Consider the following 18,723-nt stretch of genomic DNA (forward strand, 5'->3'; position numbering starts at 1 on the left):
TTTTTCATTCACTTCAGGGAATAAAAATGTGCTTCAAAAATAACTTTGAATAGCTCATTATTTTGTTTAAGCACATAAAGATACTGCTTCAAAATATTTTCCTACTTCAGGAGGAAATTTCAATTGTGTTACTTCTTTAGGAGCAAATTTAAAATACGAAATATTGAGTATATATTCTCTCAATCATATTAACTCTCATGGAGGTGAATTGTAATATATTTACAATAAGAACGCGTTCATATTTACGAATTTATTAATATTATCACATTCACTTCAGGGAATAGATTAATATTTATCAAAAATTCTCATCCTTCGGAAAATCGAACATAATTATCTGAGCACGCATTAATCACATCAAATTGTGATGCTTCAACCTCTTTTAAAATATTTACTACTTCAGGAGCAAATCGAGACATGCATATAATATAAAGTATATTTCTCTAGCTTATCTTTAATTGTAACCATAGAAAGCCTAAATTATCACTTCTGATGGTCATAAACATATACCACTTCTGGTGATTAACAAAATTTAGTTACAATGAGATATACGAAATATAACCACTTCTGGTGGTTGTATATTTCTTGCAAACTCTGCTAGAGTTTAAGTGGATCTAACAATGTTAGCCACTTTGTAATCCTTTATTAAGATAATAAGGATGAAAATAAATACCAAAATAGGTACTGTATACGTAACATATAACCAAGCAAGCGATGATAAAGATATTAAAATATAAGCAAAAGGCTCAAATTAAATTACGTAAATTTGGCCACTCCATATGTAAGTGATATCTACATCACTACTGTCAAGAAGAAAAACTCACTACCTCAAGGATATAATCTGCCTTATGATGCTCGGAATGAACAAGATCTGACCACGGACATAAGAGTGTCGCCTTACATCGGAGATGAACACTGAAATAGAAATTAAATTCGATGTAAGTGCTCAAAATGGCAGAGTCTCGTGCCGATAACGTGTTATAAAATAAAGATTATAAAATAAATAAACTGAAGACAAGTATAGAGGGACATTGATATTTTATTCAACTTTCAAAGTTATGTTCATAATGAACTGAAAAATCCTCTATTTATAGAAGAAATGAAGCAGCTGCGAGGCTTTTCTTTAGCTGCTTGTAAGCTGTCTGCATGAGCTGCTTGCAACCTGCATGTTTAATAAGAAGTTGCTGCAAATCATTTCATTGAGTTGCTTGCAACCTGCCTGCATCAGCTGCTTGTAAGTTGTCTGCATGAGCTGCTTACAACCTACTTGTTTAATAAAAAACTGCTGCAAATCATTTCATTGAGTTGCTTGCAACCTGCCTGCATCAGCTGCTTGTAGATAAATTTCAATAGAGTACTAAATGGATATCTATAGCGGAGTAATCAATGAACATCCACAATATAATATTTAAATATAATATTTTCATAACATTATGAAATATTTTACCTTTTTGTGGTTTAACATTATGTAGTTTTTTCGGTTTTAAAAATTCTCTCCTTGAATTGTAGAATTAGATAAAGATTTTCTTCACAAAAAAAGAACTTATCCTTTTTCAATTCATTCACCTTTGTTAATTTCCTAACGAATTTCGTTTGCTTTCGGATAAAGATTGGTCAAAATGTTTCTCAGATCTGACTAAGGTTGACCACCACTGGTCGCCTTCGTCGAAGCGGTTGTCACCGGAGCGTTTGTTGCACGTGCTAAAACCTCGTGTGGAACACCTGACGGGAATCACAAGAAGCGAATACGAAGGAGGACTTTTTTGTACTTTCACTCAACTTCTCCCGGGGCCCGATGCTTTCCTCTTTCTCTCTCCCTCAATCTCTCTCCCAAAACTTCCCTCCGTTTGGCGAAACGTGAACGTGAAAACACTCTTGAGTTCGACGACGGTTAGTTAACTTCAATCGGCTGCCACTCACCCCACCCTTTTTCCACTTTCTTCACATAAAAAGTTACCTTCTCTCTCTCTAAAACCCTCATCAGAGTTTTCTCTCTCTAACGTCCAGTGCAAATGAGAGGGCTCTTCGTTCTCCTCCTCATTCTCACTTTCTCCTTCCAATGCGTTCTCTCTGATGCTGATGCTGATGCGAAGCTTGAAGATGCAGACGACGTCGTAAATGCTTCTGAATTCAACTCGTCTAGATCTACGGAAGTTAGCTTCGCTAACATGATCGATCGAGCTCTCGAAAAGGAGTTCAACGAGACTGACGACAAGTCCGATGGTTAGTTCAAATCCTACTCTTCATTTTTTAGGGTTATATCCAATGCAATGTCTCGGCTTGAGAGAACTTGAATCCAACAAAACATGCAATGCGGGAGCTAAAATTGCATGTTTGAGTAGCTATTTCCCACTAGTCTTCAAGTTTACCTCTTTACTATTTACACTATTAAATCTGGATAATATGTTCTCTTTGGGAAACAATTTGACTGGAATTACTAGCTGGACTGACAGTGTTGGTACTTGTACGTGTCGTTACATTTATGCGGCAAGATCTTCTCTTTTTTGATTTTGTTGTTTATTCTCTGATATGTTATTTGAAACTCGATAAACCTACCTCTAAAGCTGGTGATAAAGTTTCTGTAAACGATTTTGTGATTTAGGATTCAGTAGCGCCCGTTCTGGTCTTTCTTCTGTTCTCTCATACTATTATTTATTTATTTTTCATTTCAGCAACTGATCCCAGAAGCTTCAACAACAGCGTGGCAGATCAAGAGGTTTGCCCCTACTTCCTTCGAATTGTCTGAAATAGTGAAAATAATTTGGCGCCTATGACTTGTAAATCTTGAACGAGAAGTTATTGCAATAGTTCTCCGGTTAGCTGTTCCTCGAAATAGTTCTTGGATAAGATATTTGTAGTCTGATTGCTGATCTGGAACTTTAATTGCTTTTTGAGGGGTTTATAATGTATTTGTTTGCTACAATTTTAGCGGTTTTACTATTTAGCTATAAATGGGAGCTATTTAAAGAACTATTATTCAAGGATGAGTTTTCTGGACTGCAATTAGGACCATCTTCTCTGACAAAGTACATTCTTGTTCTCATTGCAGTTCTTTTCCTAAAATTTCTGTTTTGCTCTTTTGGTCAATTAGCATCTGTTAATCAGCCGAAGAATCATTTATTACCAACTGGTTGGGCTTCTCTTAGTTGAAGGAGATAAGTGTTGGTGCTATGATCTGAGGTTCAGCGGTTGGTCTGCGCATATTGAGACTGAAGCTTAATCCATATACTCCAGTAAACCAAGTTGTGGAATGTGGTGCATGGTAATGGTGATGCTTGGAGTTCAAGTTAGGCACAACACACTTTTGATTACAATGAAGTAGAATGCTTTTGTTAGCTAAATGATATTGTGATATTTACCGGTTGTTTATGTGAAAAGATGAAAATCTGCAATTGACAAGAATTGCTAATAAAACATCGAGGGTCTTTGGGAAGTAAAAAGAATGAAGTGCTATTATGTTGTATATAAATTTATGAAATAAGGAATTTGATCTTGGAGTTAATTGGTTGTTCTTGTTCCTGAGAGCTAGATACAGATTAACGTGGCTGCTATTGTGAGAAAAGATTCTCAAAATCGGTAACTAGATGTTATTTTGAGTTATTGTGCTAGTAGATTGTTTTAAACGGTGCATTATTCCTTAGCTTAAGGCTTTATTCTTTGCTTACCATGTAGTTTGCCATTTAAATATGAAGTGTCAGAGAAGAATCTTAAGATGTGTTTTCCTGTTGATGTTATCACTTTGACCTGAATATTTCTTGAAATGCTTCATTTCTCAGGCAGTTTTGGAAACTGTTGCTAGGGTCAAGCCCAAGAAGAATGAGACGAAGGAGGAAAAGTAAGTTTAAATCTTGTATTCGGTACATGCTATGCTACTTTCAATAGTCTCCATGTTATTGGAAGTGAAAAGACTGAATGGTGTTGGAATAACTGGTTTATATTAGGTCGTTCCAGTTGCATGATGTTTTCCACCTGGAGAATGACAATGGAGCTGAAGACACACCTACCTTGATAGATCGAAAGGTACCTATTGCATCTAGAAAGTATTGGGTCTGCTAATAGGTCACACTGGAGCACTAGTAGTAGTCAGAGATGATTATGGATTAGTGAACACGATTTACTAACTGGTGCCTTCACTCCTGCTCCCCCATCAGGATAATGTCTTTATCATGTCTAATCCCAAGTCGAAGTTTCCAGTGCTGCAGCTAGACTTGAGGTTAGCTATATTCTTCCCTACATCCTGGTCATTCTGAACTAAATGAAAAAAGAAGACTGTTCTGTTAAGAGGAGCTATATTGTTTTAACTGATCTGATTTTACTGTAAATCAATTGGCAGATTAATATCAGATCTAGTTGTTGTCATTGTTTCTGCAACTTGTGGTGGCATTGCCTTTGCTTGTGCTGGACAACCGGTGTGTTAATTCATCCTTTGCATGTTTTTTATGCTAACTGGATAGCCTCTTTTATTTTCTTCTGCATTTGTGCTATTTTACATGCTGATGATATTATCTTGGCTGCTTTTACACATCTTAATTTATGCATTAAACTTCAGAAACAATTAAGTCCTATCCTGTTAATATCTTTCAGGTTTTCACAGGATATTTGCTGGCAGGATCTGTAATTGGACCTGGGGGTTTTAACTTTGTCAGTGAAATGGTGCAGGTATGTTGATTTCCAGTCTGATTCATTAAACTGACAAAGATTATGTAATCCCGTAATACCTTTTATTTGGTCTAGTTTGCATAGACATTGAGTAGGCACTTATTTGCAATCTGTATTGCATTAATATTCTGCCTCCCTTGGGTAAATGTTAGCTGTGTGTCTGTTATCAGCTTGTCCATCACCATAATAAGCAACTTAGCAAATTTACGGTAGAAACTGCCGAAGTCCTTAAACTCTAATTATTCCTTCTCTTGAGGATCAGGACATTGTATGAGGCATCAAAGCTTTTTCTAAGCTTTCAAACTGATGGAATAATTGAGTCAGGATTTGATAACTTCCCAGCACCTCCAATAGAAGGGCATGGAGAACCCATCAGGCCTATGTGCTTTATACCCCATTGAACTACCAGCTCATTTCTTCTTCAAATTTTCTAGGGATGGCATCACTTTGGAAGGAAGTCCATCTCTTTGCTCCTTGTAAAGTGATAAACTTCAACATCTCTTCTCTGTTAGATTCTTGCGCCTCTCAGATCTCCCCAGTGATCTTTAGCTTATCAACATGGTGTATCTCCTGTGGGCATTGGCTATTTTATGGAAATTTTTTCTGCTTTTATCCCCTTGTTTGAGCCAAAGAGATCTTGAATTTTGCCTCCATTAGATTCTTCCAACCTGGATATTCAGTGTCCTTTTTTTTTTTTTTTTTTGCAGTTGTTCCTCCTCTGTTAAAGTGTTAAGATACTTTCGTCTAGCGCTCTGTCAAGATTCATAAGGCTTTCTACTATTGCAGACTTCCTATTTCCTAGATGGCTAAAAGTGGTGCCGTCCCACGCCAAGTATTTCCAGCAGCTTTAGTATTTTTGTCAGAATGTAACTTGGAATTCCCGTCACATCATAAGACTCCAGGAAATCTTGACCATGTCTACAAAACCATTGATCTCGGCCACATATTCTCATATCGAAGTGGGACTATCTTTGCTCCCACTGTCCCAGATTGAAGGAAAATGATCTGACAGAGTCTTAAGGAGGATAGAATGTCAAATGTACCTCAACTATACATCCCAGTCAGTAGAAAACAAGAATATTTTTTCTTGATGTTTTTCTTATAGTATTCACTTAGCCCTAGTATAACTGCCACCACATGGAGGATGGTTAGCTTGCTCCTTTTACTTGAAAATTCTCTCATTAGTTTGGAGTAAAAAGTCATCTTTTCGATAGAATAAGAAAAGAGAACTTTTATCAGATTGGGAATAAGAAAGTTGAGACTAGAGAAGCTTAATACTGTCTCCTTTTTTCTTTGAATGAGCGTCTGAATGCTTTTAAGCCTTTGTACAAGATCTTAATGATTCAGACCTATTAAGAGCTAGTAAATGGTTGTGAAAAGAAAACATACTTAGTAGGCAGATCCAGACCTCCATTAAGTGGAACCAGATGAGGCCTACGAAGGATGTACTCTTTTGTGCTCCTATTTTCATGTCTCCCCCAAAAACCCAGTTTAAGTCACTGCTTTGTAAAAGAATTAAGCCTGAGATACAGTTGTGGCCACTAACGAACTCTTTATATCGTTAGCTCCTTTTGTCCCAAAGATCACTTTACAGTCTTTCAGGCCTATTGCAGTCCACTCATATGTTTGGCCAAATTTGACAGATTGCTCTCTGGTTCCAATCTTACACTTTGGTCTCTTAGAAACAATAGAACTCTGCCTTCCATTGTTGAATCAGTGACCCTAGTAGGCCTCTTTTATTCTTGCACTTTAGCCCCTCACTGAATTTTGTGAACTTGCACATGTTATAAATTTTCCTTTTAGAAGTTTGTGATCTGTAAGTGCTAATGAGTCATTGCATACTTTTTCAGAGTTTTGAGGTGCAAATATATTTTTGGAGAGCCGCTTACTAGCCATCTTACAATTACCGCTTCCTGGAAATTCAATTTCTTTACTGAACTGCTTAACAGCGTAGCCTCCTGATATGATTTTTGTGCTTATAGTACTTTTATGTTAATTAAGTTGTCTTTTGGACCATCCCCATCTAATGTTGTGCTAATGGTCTAACTGGTATTAGGTCTTCTATATTTCCTTATCAGAAAAAAAAAGGTTAGGTCTTCTAAATTCGTGTTTCCTAATATCCAGTGGCTACATCATTCAGGTGGAAACAGTTGCTCAATTTGGTGTTATTTTTCTTCTATTTGCATTGGGTTTGGAGTTCTCCACAGCGAAGGTTTGCTTTTGATTTTCTAGATTAAGACAATTTTGTATGTTATTACGTAGAGTGAAAGCAGAAGTGCATTTTTAACTTGTAACTGTAGCTTCGCATTGTTCGAGCTGTTGCTGTGCTAGGAGGGTTACTCCAAATTTTTCTCTTCATGTGTTTGTCTGGGATAACAGCCTCGGTATGTGATTTCTATTATCACCTTTTTTTTAGCTACCTTCTCAACATGCAGTTCAGCTACGGGAATCTGCATTTTTAAAATGTTGTCTCTATGTTTAAAGCTCCAGAGCTCCAGTTATGCAAAATATAACGTCCATTCTATTCATAACCATGAATCAATGATACTTACAGTTATGCGGTGGGGAAGCATCTGAAGGTGTTTTTGTCGGCGTCTTCTTATCAATGTCTTCGACAGCAGTGGCAAGTTGATGTCGTTTTTGAATTTATCTTTCCACTTTAATTGATTGTACCATCAAGTATTTAGTCATGGGCTTTTATTCAATTTTCATGTTAGGGGGGTAGAACTGAGAATACCTCTTCCAAATTATGAAAGCTTCCCTATGCGTTCCTAGAGGAAAATGGAAAAAAATTCAGTTGATAGTTAAATTTACCTAAGGTATAATTGAGGAAAGGAGACAGAAAATTGATGCCGCAGATGCATGAATCATTTTGTATTTTGGGTTCAATACCCTATATCTTTACTTTTACGAAATGTTAGGACCTTGTTGAGTGCTGTAAGACAGGAAGTAACATCCTCATTTTAGGAAAGATTTTTTGAATAATCTGAAAAGTGGTGTATTATAGGAAGATGTACTGATAAAAAAGTGTATTACAGAAAGATGTGCAATGGGATTCACTCCAATTTGAAAATTTTCTAATATCACAATAAATGATGCATAAGCATAGTTTCTGCCTGCATCAGTTTTGTGCCTCACTTGCTGTTAAGAAATGTGATTAGAGGTATTAAAAAACCCAAGAAATAAGAGTAACTGCAAAGTTGTTTCAGTATTCCCTTTCAGAATGTAGAGAAGCCATCTCACTGGAATTTTGAGGATTTCTGGCTCTCTGAATCCACTAAACACAAGATATTTTCCTTCATATCTGGCTAATAACTGAGTTGGGAAAAGGGGAAAACTACGGAAGGGAATGAATTTTGAATGTTGAATCCCCTTATTGGATGTTATGGACTGAAAATATTGTAAAGGGCTCATTATGCTTTAATTAGTAATGCTTCTAATAAATGTACTGAAGATCTTTATCTTTTTCTGAATAACAGGTGTTAAAATTTTTGATGGAAAGAAATAGTGTTAATACCCTCTATGGGCAAGTCACCATTGGAACTCTTATTCTGCAGGTCTGTCTCAGCTATCCTTCTCTTTTGTGAATATAGCAATGTTTTTGACAAAATATTGGCTCACTGTTGTCTTTCGCATGGATGTTTCTTATAAAAAAAGTGTTTCCTTTCACATGGATGTGTTATACCCAAAAAATTTCCTTGTCAGAATTTTCTTGTTCTTTTTCTCAAGAGTTCTTCCCTGATTGAACTATTGAGATATCTCTGGCTTCCAGGATTGCACGGTGGGTTTGCTATTTGCACTGCTTCCTATTCTAGGTGGTAGTTCCGGTGCTCTTCAAGGAATGCTTTCCATGGCAAAACTGTAAGCAGTGGTGGTTGAATAATTTTTGAATTTGGAATGCAGATTTTTTTTTATGTGAAACAATATGTTGTTACATGCATTAAAGAATTCTTTTGTATCTCCATAATGCATATGTTGTTCTGTTTTCGTCATCCTTAGAGGTGAGATTATGATATCTATGGTGGGTATCTGGCAATTATGATGCCAAACAAAAGAGCTTTCAAATTAATCTTAAACTATTACCTTGTTTGACACTTTTTCTCTTAATCAGTAAGAGGTAGTTTTGTTTATTTCCAGCTACAAGTATATGCTCTGAGGTATGTACCGTATATCTGCATCACAACTGTTACGCGACGCCTTCCTGAAGTTCCTTGGAAGGGCGACGTAAGGCTAAGCAACCGATGTCAGTGCGGTTGCTATGCGCCAACTGAGGTCCCCTCCGTATCTAGACTAGATTGTCAGTGCCGTACGGGAAAACCAATGTCGTGAGCAATTGAGAAGCAAAAATGAGTAATGATGATGAAAACTGATAATTGTATTGATGATGATGAAAGCTATTACAAAATGCAAATGCGGTGTCGGGGGGGAGAGACACCAATACAAAGAATTGTTTGATTGCTTGAATGTTTTGGTCCCCCTTAATAATGCTTAAAAAAAAATAAACCAAAGTTACATGAGTTGACCTAAGAAAGCTGTAGAAGCACACTGAAAATGAATGAAGTAAAATTACTCTATAATTACAATGAAAAGGACTTAGTCTTCTACAAGGTGGAAGCAAGTCCGATGGCAACAACTTTGTCTTGAGCATCAGGGTCTGCACGCGCATTGCTGTTGGCGCGCGCAGTACTATTTGGATCTGCCAGCGGCCGGGCGCTGGTGCTTGGCATTGGATCTGCGCGCGGGGCACTGTCTGTGCGTGCGGCGCTATTGGCAACATGATGGTTTATGCGCGCGGCATTGTCGGTGCGCGCGGCACTGATGGCATTCGTCGGCCGCTGGCACTGATTATCGGTGGGGCGACAGAGGCGCATGCACGCTTGTCACTTGGCGCTGCCGAGACCACGGGGCCGACCGTGGCGCTAGGCGTTGTGAGGCTTGCCGGGACGCCACGGGGCGCGTCCAAGGGGTCATGGGTCGATGATGGAAAGCAGCCCATGACACAACTTGTGTAATAAGCTCAAAAAATCAAGCATAGCCTTAAGTATAGCTTTTATTGATAAGTTTAGCCTTAAAATATAGCTGCATCGCAGGTTGTATAATAAGCTCAAAAATCAGTCATAGCCTCTACATTATTAACTAAAGCCACGTTGCACCAAAAAGAAAGTAAAGAGATACAACTGTACTTCATTGTAACTAAAGCCACGTTGCACCAAAGCCACGTTGCACCATCATTGAAGTAGTTTCAATTTCTTAGGCATTGACCAGTTAAGTCCCAACATGTTTATAAAGACTTCAAAAGCTGAGAGGTGAAACTGCAATGCTTCGTATTAGTTTGACACCTTAAGTGTGAAAACTCATTATAGCTTAGGCCAACTACTTACTGAACCTGTTAGATTTGTGCGAAACCAGTAAAAAATCAGGTGGTGAGTCATTCTGGATCCCGTTGATCTGTTCTGAACACTTAAGACATATCTCTTAAACTCAACATATTTATTACAGGGCACATTCCATTATGCCATTCCATAAATCTAAAGTCCACTTTTGTTGATTAGTTTCACACTTTCACTGCAGTAGAACAAAATTTCCAACTTCACTTTAGCCTCTACTCGGCCCCCCCCCCCCCCCCCCCCCCCCAAAAAAAAAACAAAAAAAGAATAAGAGCACGATTCCTGATTTTCCTTCTGTTCTTCTACGCTATTGACTGTATTAAACATTTTAAATGTGAATCTTGTCCTTGACTGCTACTATCCTTTTGATTACAGATTGGTCGTTCTGGTCATATTCTTGACCATTTTGTCAGTATTATGCCGCACCTGTGTACCTTGGTTTCTTAAGCTAATGATAGGCCTATCATCGCAGGTAACTTTGCATCTGTTGGAATAACACATCTTTTATGTCACAACTGTTTCTATATATGACTGATTTACTGAATTCTTTGCAGACTAATGAACTGTATCAACTTGCATCTGTGGCTTTCTGCTTGCTTGTTGCTTGGGTTTGTCTCTTTTTCATATCTTTGAATAGCAAATGCGTGGTTCTCAACTTTTTAACCTCTTATTATCTCCTGGATATGACCAACTTGTGGATTAAATGGACTGTTGCATCTCAGTGTAGTGATAAACTGGGTTTGAGTCTTGAGCTGGGTTCTTTTGCTGCTGGAGTGATGATATCAACAACCGATCTTGCTCAACATACACTTGAACAGGTTTTTCATCTCGTATATCTCATAAGCGTTTTGCTTTTCCTCATGTCTCTCTCATTGCTATCGTTATGACGTTATCTATGTGCAAGATACTGAAGAACAACTTGTGTTTCTAGGCAAAGATTCTCAATTGACCCTTAACTGTATCAATACAAGAACGAACCCGGTGTAATTCCACAAGTGGAGTCTGGGGAGGGTAGTGTGTATGCAGACCTTACCCTATCTTGTGGAGGTAGAGAGGATGATTCCTTAGCTGTATCGCTATTTTGAACATTATCTAAGTGGAACAAGTATAAAAAATTGATGAGATTTTAGTTTTTCAGAGAAGAATAAATTAACAGATTCAAAGATTAGAAAATATAATAATCCTCTAGACTGGAATGGATAAAAGAGGATTCATCTGATGGACCTCAACTAGATTGGGATAAGGCATGTTCGATTGATTGATCAGTCGGTCTTAACAATCCCAAATAGCACAAGTTAAAATTTGTGTGCATCTTTTCTGTTAACCAAAGTATTCAGTAATTTTATATCATAACGATGTCATTCTTACAAATGCATGTATATATTAAGTCTTGAAGAGCCTAATAACTATCTATACAAATGGCCCCTTCAAAATTTCTTCTTTATCTTTGTCTCTATCTTATATTAACCTGAAAAAGCAAAATGGAGACATTCAATAACCTCATTTTCCAGCTTTCAATCTGCGTGACCCCGAACCTGTCATCATTGTTGCCTCGGTTTTAGGAACACCCAATTGGAAGTTAAATAAGAAATATGCTAATTTCCATAACGCTGTAATGAAATTATTAGTGTAGTGGATAGTGATCAACATCCTCCCCGTCTTTTATCTAAGCAATAATAGCTTATCACTACCGATCTCAGCCTTCTTCCTTGGTTCCCAATTTGCTTCAACAACACAGAACCTCGGCGAATACTCCACCTCTTCTCTCTCTCTTTTCCATCTCAAAAGTGGACTTTCCCAATTTTCATTTTCCTCAATGATTCTCCTACCCAGTCTGCTTTCTCCTTCCTAGCCTAATAAAATAGCATAGCCCTTGCCCCTAGCAAGGCTCAGTAAGAGAGAGGATAAAGATCCATCTGAAGAAGGAACTTTGCTTATCTAAGACTTTTCCGCTCTATTCGGGCACTTAGTCTCTAGAATTGTATAAATTCCATCTTTAGAAGTTGGGATGGGTTGCCCATGTTGCTGCGGACCTATTTTTATGTGTTCAGGCTTTGAGCATAACTGTTTTCTTCTCTCTGAGGAAATAATTTTCTCTAACAATTCCATATATGTCGTAGGCATGCTGGAAGATGCGGATTTCACATATTCGTAGCCTATGGTTACATTGTTAAACCATCTGCACTACATGCCTTATTCTTAGCTGTGTTTTCATTTTGTTGCAGGTTGAACCTATACGGAACTTCTTTGCTGCTCTTTTTCTAGCTAGCATTGGAATGCTTATCCATGTTCATTTTCTTTGGAATCACATTGATATCTTAGTAGCAGCTGTTATATTGGTCATCGTTATAAAAACTATAGTGATTGCCGCAGTTGTCAAGGGTTTTGGTTACACCAATAAGGCTGCAATTCTAGTAAGTTTTCCAAGTCATATGAGGTCATAATTTCTAAACTCTTTTCAACATATAAAACAGCTGTTAGTATCTGTTCTTTTCTACCCATAATTTCTGTTACTAACTTTTTTTGTATGGTAAGGTTGGAATGTCTCTGGCTCAAATAGGAGAGTTTGCTTTTGTTCTTCTTAGCCGTGCTTCAAATCTTCATCTAATTGAGGTGCTGGTTTAGTATGCCCTTTTAAGCAATATGATTTTTTTTTTCTGTTGATGTCTACAATAATGTGATATCATATGATATTTTTAATACCATTTTGTAGGAATTGTGTGATTTGATGGAATTGAAATTAATTTACTAATACGTTGTATTCCTTTCCTTGTTGCCACTCTCAATTATGTAAAATTCAATCATTGTTGAGTTATCGACTGCTGATTTGGGATGAGTAATGGAATTTGTTGACGCTGCAGGGTAAAGTGTATATGCTGCTTCTGGGCACAACTGCACTTAGCTTGGTATGTTTACTGTTATTCTCTTTTCTAGCAACAGTAGCTGTACCTTATATACTTTTGAGACTGTGTTGAAGTTTTGCTTGCCTTCTTGCTTTTGGTACTTGTTTACCTTTCTATGAGTGATCAATTGACTAGAATCTGGACCTGCGACAATGCATGTTCTCTTTGGGGAGGTAAAGAGCTAGTGCTTCAGAAATAATGGAAGACTCATGAGCTCTGCATCAAGGGGTTTTCATAATTCTGTCATGGTAGGGGGTGGGTGTCAGTGGTTAGGCATAAAGAACATATCAAGACTCTTCCTGAACTAAGCGTGTTTGAGTGTTAAACATCTTTTACAGTTATCCTGGTGAAAATCTTGAACACCAAACAATCTGGATTGCAAATGAAAAGGTTTCTGCAGATTTTACCAAAATTTTAATTTTACTGGTACTTAGTTGCATGAAGTTTTATGTGCTTATGATGGGCTAAATGTACTTTAGAATAGTTGATTAAACAGGTGAGCCAGCTTTACAAGCACTTCAATTCCGGGAAAGGGGGTTGCATTCATGTGCACGAGCTTCTGCACGGGGGTTTGGGAAATATTTATGGACTCCATGATCTATTTTTGGATTCTAGAGGACTAACAAATAGGATTCCTAGTTGTTGAAGCCTAGAGTCTGAATTTTGAATCTTTTACCCTTAGTCAAGATATTGTTGGAAATTATATTTGCAATGCTTAGGCTAGAGTTATCAGCCAAACCTTGAATAAGTACCGCTTCAATATGTCTTTGACAACTAAACTAATAATTTGGCGATGAAGACGACTTATGAGTTGTTAGATGGGACAATAAAGAGAATCTTTTAGGGAAAGGCTCAACAGTAATAAAATTTAATGGTTCTACTTTATCTTTCATTTTTGTTTCTATGCTGATATGTTGGGCCTCACTCCAAGTCAATTCTATAGGTGACCACACCATTGCTTTTCAAGCTAATTCCTGCTGTTGTGCATCTTGGAATACTACTGCGGTGGTTCTCGCCTGAAACTCCAAATGAGGTATTTGTTTTTCTCGTGTAAAGAATGCCTGGTTTTTCCGCAGTTTTATCAGCTCACTTGGTTACAGTTTCCCTTGAATACCTGCCTGTGTTAAGAGATTTGAGATCTTGGAAATGATTTTTCATACAGATTGGACCCAAAGGAGATATCCTGCGTGCAGACAGTTCTAAGCGTATCAGTGTGCTGATCCAAGGATCCCGTGATTCATGATAGTTAAATAAAATTCAGAACCAGGAAAAGCAAATAGTAATATATACCTGATGGCATTCTGATGCTGGGGGACAGGAGTGCAAAGGAGGTTGACTGACCGGACAATTCATAATCATGAAGCTCCTTCTATGCACCAACATCGGGTGGTTTTCTTTGATACATCGGAGAGGTTGCAAAATGCAGAGCCCTTACTGATCTATCTGCCAACATTCCCTGGCATTTATTTTTGATACGTCATTACTTCCCACTTAGCTGCTATATAAAATCTTGTCCATCTGTAATGCAATTGTTTATATTCTCTAGTTAGATTTTTTTTTTGTTTTTCTGGGTTTGTGTCAAAACAGCCCTCTCAGTATCACTCTGTAAATAGACGATCATTGATTAAAGTGATGTAGCAATTATAGTTGTATGTATACAACTGAACCTTGACTTTTCAGGTGGAGTATTCCAGTGCCTAAATTTGCTAATACTCCAACCACCCCTTAATAAAGCTCCACAAATTCTCTCCTCCCCTTTCTTTTTGTATGCGGTAAGTGGAAATGTGTTCTTTGGCACAGTTCCGTGCATCCTCATTTCAAAGTTTGTACTTCACATTGAAGGAGAACTCTGTCTGCCTCGATGGCAAAGTTAGCACTTCAGAATAAAGCTACTATTGGAAGATTCTAACTGGCAAAGCTAAATACAGGACGCGAATGAATGGTTTGCAAAGAGGTTTACTTTTGCCACCTGCAAACAAAGTAAGAGCTTCTTGCTATATTATTTTTTTGTGATAGCTGCAGCAATAACTTCTCTCACCATCTATGTTTTCGTGACTAAGAGTCCATTTTCACGATCCTACAATTTCACCTCAGGGTGCGGTTTCTTGCCTTCGAGATTAAATTCTTCACGAAACAAATGGTGAACAGTGACCGTATTTTCGGATTTCTGATCAGGAACAGAATTGAGACAGAACATCAAATGGATATAAGGTTAGATATTGCATCCTTGTCGACAATTTAGAGGCAGTAATAAGACAATGCCTGGACTCTGGACCCTGTTAGTTGAAACGCCACCACAATCAACACAATGGTGGGTTGAAGGGGAGGGGCGGGAAGGGGGTCCATAGAAAAGCTTCTAGTCTTCTCAATGGTCCTACTATCAGGGGCGTAGCTAGCATGCGAAATACGGGTTCGGCCGAACCCAGTAGCTTTGGTCCAAACTATTTATTTGTCTTAAAAAATTCATTAAATATGAACAAATTATCAATTTAGAATCTAGTAACTTAAACAGACTAATACCCCGAACCCATAAGCCAGTGAAAGGAAAATTTATTTTGTCTATATAATCCTACTATATGTATATATAGAGGCCAAATACCTATACGGCCTCTTAAACTTGGCTTCGGTTTTCATTTAGACACTTCAACTAACGCCAGTACCTATTGTATATTTTAACTTAGTATATTATGCACCTATTAAACACCTCATGACAGGTGGCACGATGTGTTATTTGCACTTAAGAGTTCGGCGCGTGAACAAGAAATGTTATATTTTTTCTGTTTTCTTCTTGACATACTTTTTTTTATTCTTTTTCTTTCTCCTTCATTTCTCATCGCTACCTCCATATGCCACAAGACTTTCTTCCTCCTAATTTCCTCTAGGGCCTTTTTATAGATTCATCTTACTTCCAACATTGATTAACTTACTAACTTCAAAGAATTACTTACATGCCAACGAAGAAGAGTAAAACCCAGAAATGATTTATCAAACGAGACTGAGATAAATATTGAAATCCAAACTCGAAGCAGTAGTGTTAAACTTTATTTCTGGATTATCTTTTCATTACAGAGAGACACCTTAGAATTCATTTCAAATTCGAATTATTTACAAGTCAAGGAATAGCTCAAACTCATTTTCCAGAGGAAACAGAAAAGAAACTCAGCAATTTTAGAAAATAATCAAGCAAACTCGAGTAGATTTTGCAAAGAGAAACCCAGCAAGAAAAGCGCAGCAATTTCAAACATCAACTCTGTAAAATTAATCCGATTTTTCACCGATAAAACTCAATAAGAAAAATCCTGCAATTTCAGACATCAAAAACATGAATTAATTTTGATGCTACAAACATGGAATTCAATCCAACGATTTCGCCGGCATCGGAATTTTCCGTCCAGATGTGAAATTTAACGCCGAATATGTACAGCTACAAACATGAAGATTTTCCAACCAAGAACACAACAATATGCTTTTTGTTTGGACATAGCTAGAGAGAGGTGGAAAAATATAAATGGGTAGGGAAGAAGTAGATAGCTTGAGAAAGGAGAGGGGAAAAGAAATGGATGTCCGGAAAAGATGTGTTTGGTAGGTGGGTGGGGCGAGTAAAGTTTTTAATTTTTTTTAAATCTTTTTCAATTTGAATTATTTAACCTTAAATAAAGAAAAAAGAAAATGGGCACAACCACGTGTCACTCTTTAATTCGATGTTGCACCACTGAAAGTGAACACCACGCACTTATCTTTTTACACTGGGTGAGTGAGAGGTATTTAATAGGTACATATTGCATTAAGTTAAAGTGTATAATAGGTAGTGGCCTTAGTTGAAGTGTTTAAATAAAAATTGGAATCAAGTTTAAGGGGCATATATGTATTTGGCTCTATATATATATATATATATATATTCAATTTTGTAGCTTAGTGCACAAAGAATGAGCTCAATCATTAGTGTTATCAAATACGAGAAATAAAAATAAAAGGCGCTACAATCTATGAGGCATTAAGTGGATTGTGCAAATAAACCAGAACTTTAATAAAGAAAGTTGAGGTACATGTCTTAATGCCTTGGTGCATACACTAAAATACAGTTTGAGCGAGCCAAAGCACACAACCTAATTTGTAATGAGTTTCAAGGCTTAAGCATGTCTCAGAAAGACTTTGACAAACACACAAAAAATGAATGCTAAAACGAAGAGGAATCTTGATTGTAGGCTTTAGCTTTAATGGATAAAATAAATGTTGGGGGTAGGGAGAAGAGGACAAATCTCTATCCTCCTCAGAAAACATGTGAATAAACATGAATACAGAGATTATCATTGAAGTAGTATTTATCAAGATATGGATGTATGCTTGTTGGTTCAAAGGATACTGTTTCTTAAAATTGAATGCACGATGTGACAATTGACAACTTGCTACCAAATTTATTTATTAGGGAGTACAAAATTATCCAAACCAAAATCCCTAAAACAGATGCCTCCAACCCAACCCTTTATTTGATGGCCCGGAAATATTTTAGGTGATCTGAGTCTGGAGGCTGGGTCTACGCGGAAGACGTAGGCTATAGCACACAAAAATATGAAAATCGGACTGAATTTCAGTTTTATGGCCGTAAAATGATAAAAAAGAGAAACGGTCATGGCGGGGCGGTGACTATGGTTCCTTAGATCGTATTTGATGGCCCGAAATTTTTTTAGGCGAACCGGGTACAGAGGCCCGGGCCCACACAGAAGGCGTGGGCTATAGGACACGAAAATATGGGAATTGGGGTGAATTCTAATTTTATGACTGTAAAACGCCAAAAAACGAGGAACGGTCATGGCGGGGCGGTGACTATGGTTCATTAGGTAGTATTTGATGGCTCGGAAATTTTTAGGCGATCGGGCAGAGTTCCAGTTTTATAGCCGTAAAACCTAAAAAAAGGAGGAACGGTCATGGCGGGGCAGTGAGTATGGTTCCTTAGGTCGTATTTGATGGCACGGAAGGAATTTAGGCGATCCACATCCGGGGGGCCGGGCACACGCGGAAAAAGTGGGCTATAACATACAAAAATATGGGAATTGGATGGAATTCCAGTTTTATGATCGTAAAACGCGAAAAAATAAGGAACGGTCATGGAGGAACGATGACTATGGTTCCTTAGGTCGTATTTGATGGCACGAATTATTTTTAGGTGATCTGGGTCTGGAGGCCCGGGCCCACGCGGAAGGTGTGGGCTATAACATATGAAAAAATAGGAATCACGCGGAATTCTAGTTTTATGGCCGTAAAATACAAAAAAAAGGAGGAACGGTAATGGCGGGGTGATTACTATGGTTCCTCAGGTCGTATTTGGTGGCCCCGAAAAATTTTAGGCGATTCGAATCTGGGGGGAAAGGCCCACGCCTTCCAATTTTATAGCCGCAAAACACTGAAACACGAGTAACGAATATGGCGAGGCGATGACTATGGTTCCTTAGATCGTATATGATAGCCTGAAATACTTTAGCGATCCGGGTCCAAGGGTCAGGGACCACGCAAAAGGCGTGGGTTATAGCACACTAAAATATGGGAATAGAGCGGAATTTCAGTTTTATGGCCGTAAATATCAAACAATGAGGAACGGTCATAGAGGGGCGGAAACTATGGTTCCTTACATCGTATTTGATGGATCCGGGTCCGGAGTTCTGGGCCCATGCGAAAGGCATGAGTTATAACACACGAGAATATTAAAATTAGGCGGAATTTCAGTTTTAGGACCGTAAAATGCCAAAAAATGAGGAACGGTCATGGCGGGGCGGTGACTA

General features: G+C 37.8%; 1 protein-coding gene across 1 annotated transcript; it reads left to right on the forward strand.

Annotated features, from left to right (window-relative positions):
* The first annotated feature begins 1,588 nt into the window (after positions 1–1,588).
* Positions 1,589–14,697, forward strand: LOC104100672 (K(+) efflux antiporter 4-like). The gene is made up of 20 exons (XM_009607952.4): positions 1,589–2,220; positions 2,670–2,713; positions 3,774–3,832; positions 3,939–4,017; positions 4,149–4,210; positions 4,331–4,406; positions 4,582–4,656; positions 6,797–6,868; positions 6,957–7,040; positions 7,211–7,279; positions 8,136–8,213; positions 8,429–8,517; positions 10,419–10,515; positions 10,598–10,651; positions 10,766–10,861; positions 12,269–12,457; positions 12,579–12,656; positions 12,905–12,949; positions 13,890–13,979; positions 14,109–14,697. Exons 1-20 carry the CDS (start codon positions 2,010–2,012, stop codon positions 14,187–14,189), a joined length of 1,728 nt encoding a protein of 575 aa, XP_009606247.1. The 5' UTR covers positions 1,589–2,009; the 3' UTR covers positions 14,190–14,697.
* Positions 14,698–18,723: the final 4,026 nt, after the last annotated feature.

The sequence above is a fragment of the Nicotiana tomentosiformis genome, unplaced genomic scaffold, assembly GCF_000390325.3.
Source record: "Nicotiana tomentosiformis unplaced genomic scaffold, ASM39032v3 Un00174, whole genome shotgun sequence".
Classification (NCBI taxonomy): Eukaryota; Viridiplantae; Streptophyta; class Magnoliopsida; order Solanales; family Solanaceae; genus Nicotiana; species Nicotiana tomentosiformis.

Bases quoted from the DNA above. Each gene is read 5' to 3' on its own strand.
- LOC104100672 (XM_009607952.4), top strand. From the start codon at position 2,010: ATGAGAGGGCTCTTCGTTCTCCTCCTCATTCTCACTTTCTCCTTCCAA. The intron at 12,657-12,904 runs GTGCTGGTTTAG...TTGACGCTGCAG, and splicing joins CAAATCTTCATCTAATTGAG to GGTAAAGTGTATATGCTGCT. The intron at 12,950-13,889 runs GTATGTTTACTG...TCAATTCTATAG, and splicing joins GCACAACTGCACTTAGCTTG to GTGACCACACCATTGCTTTT.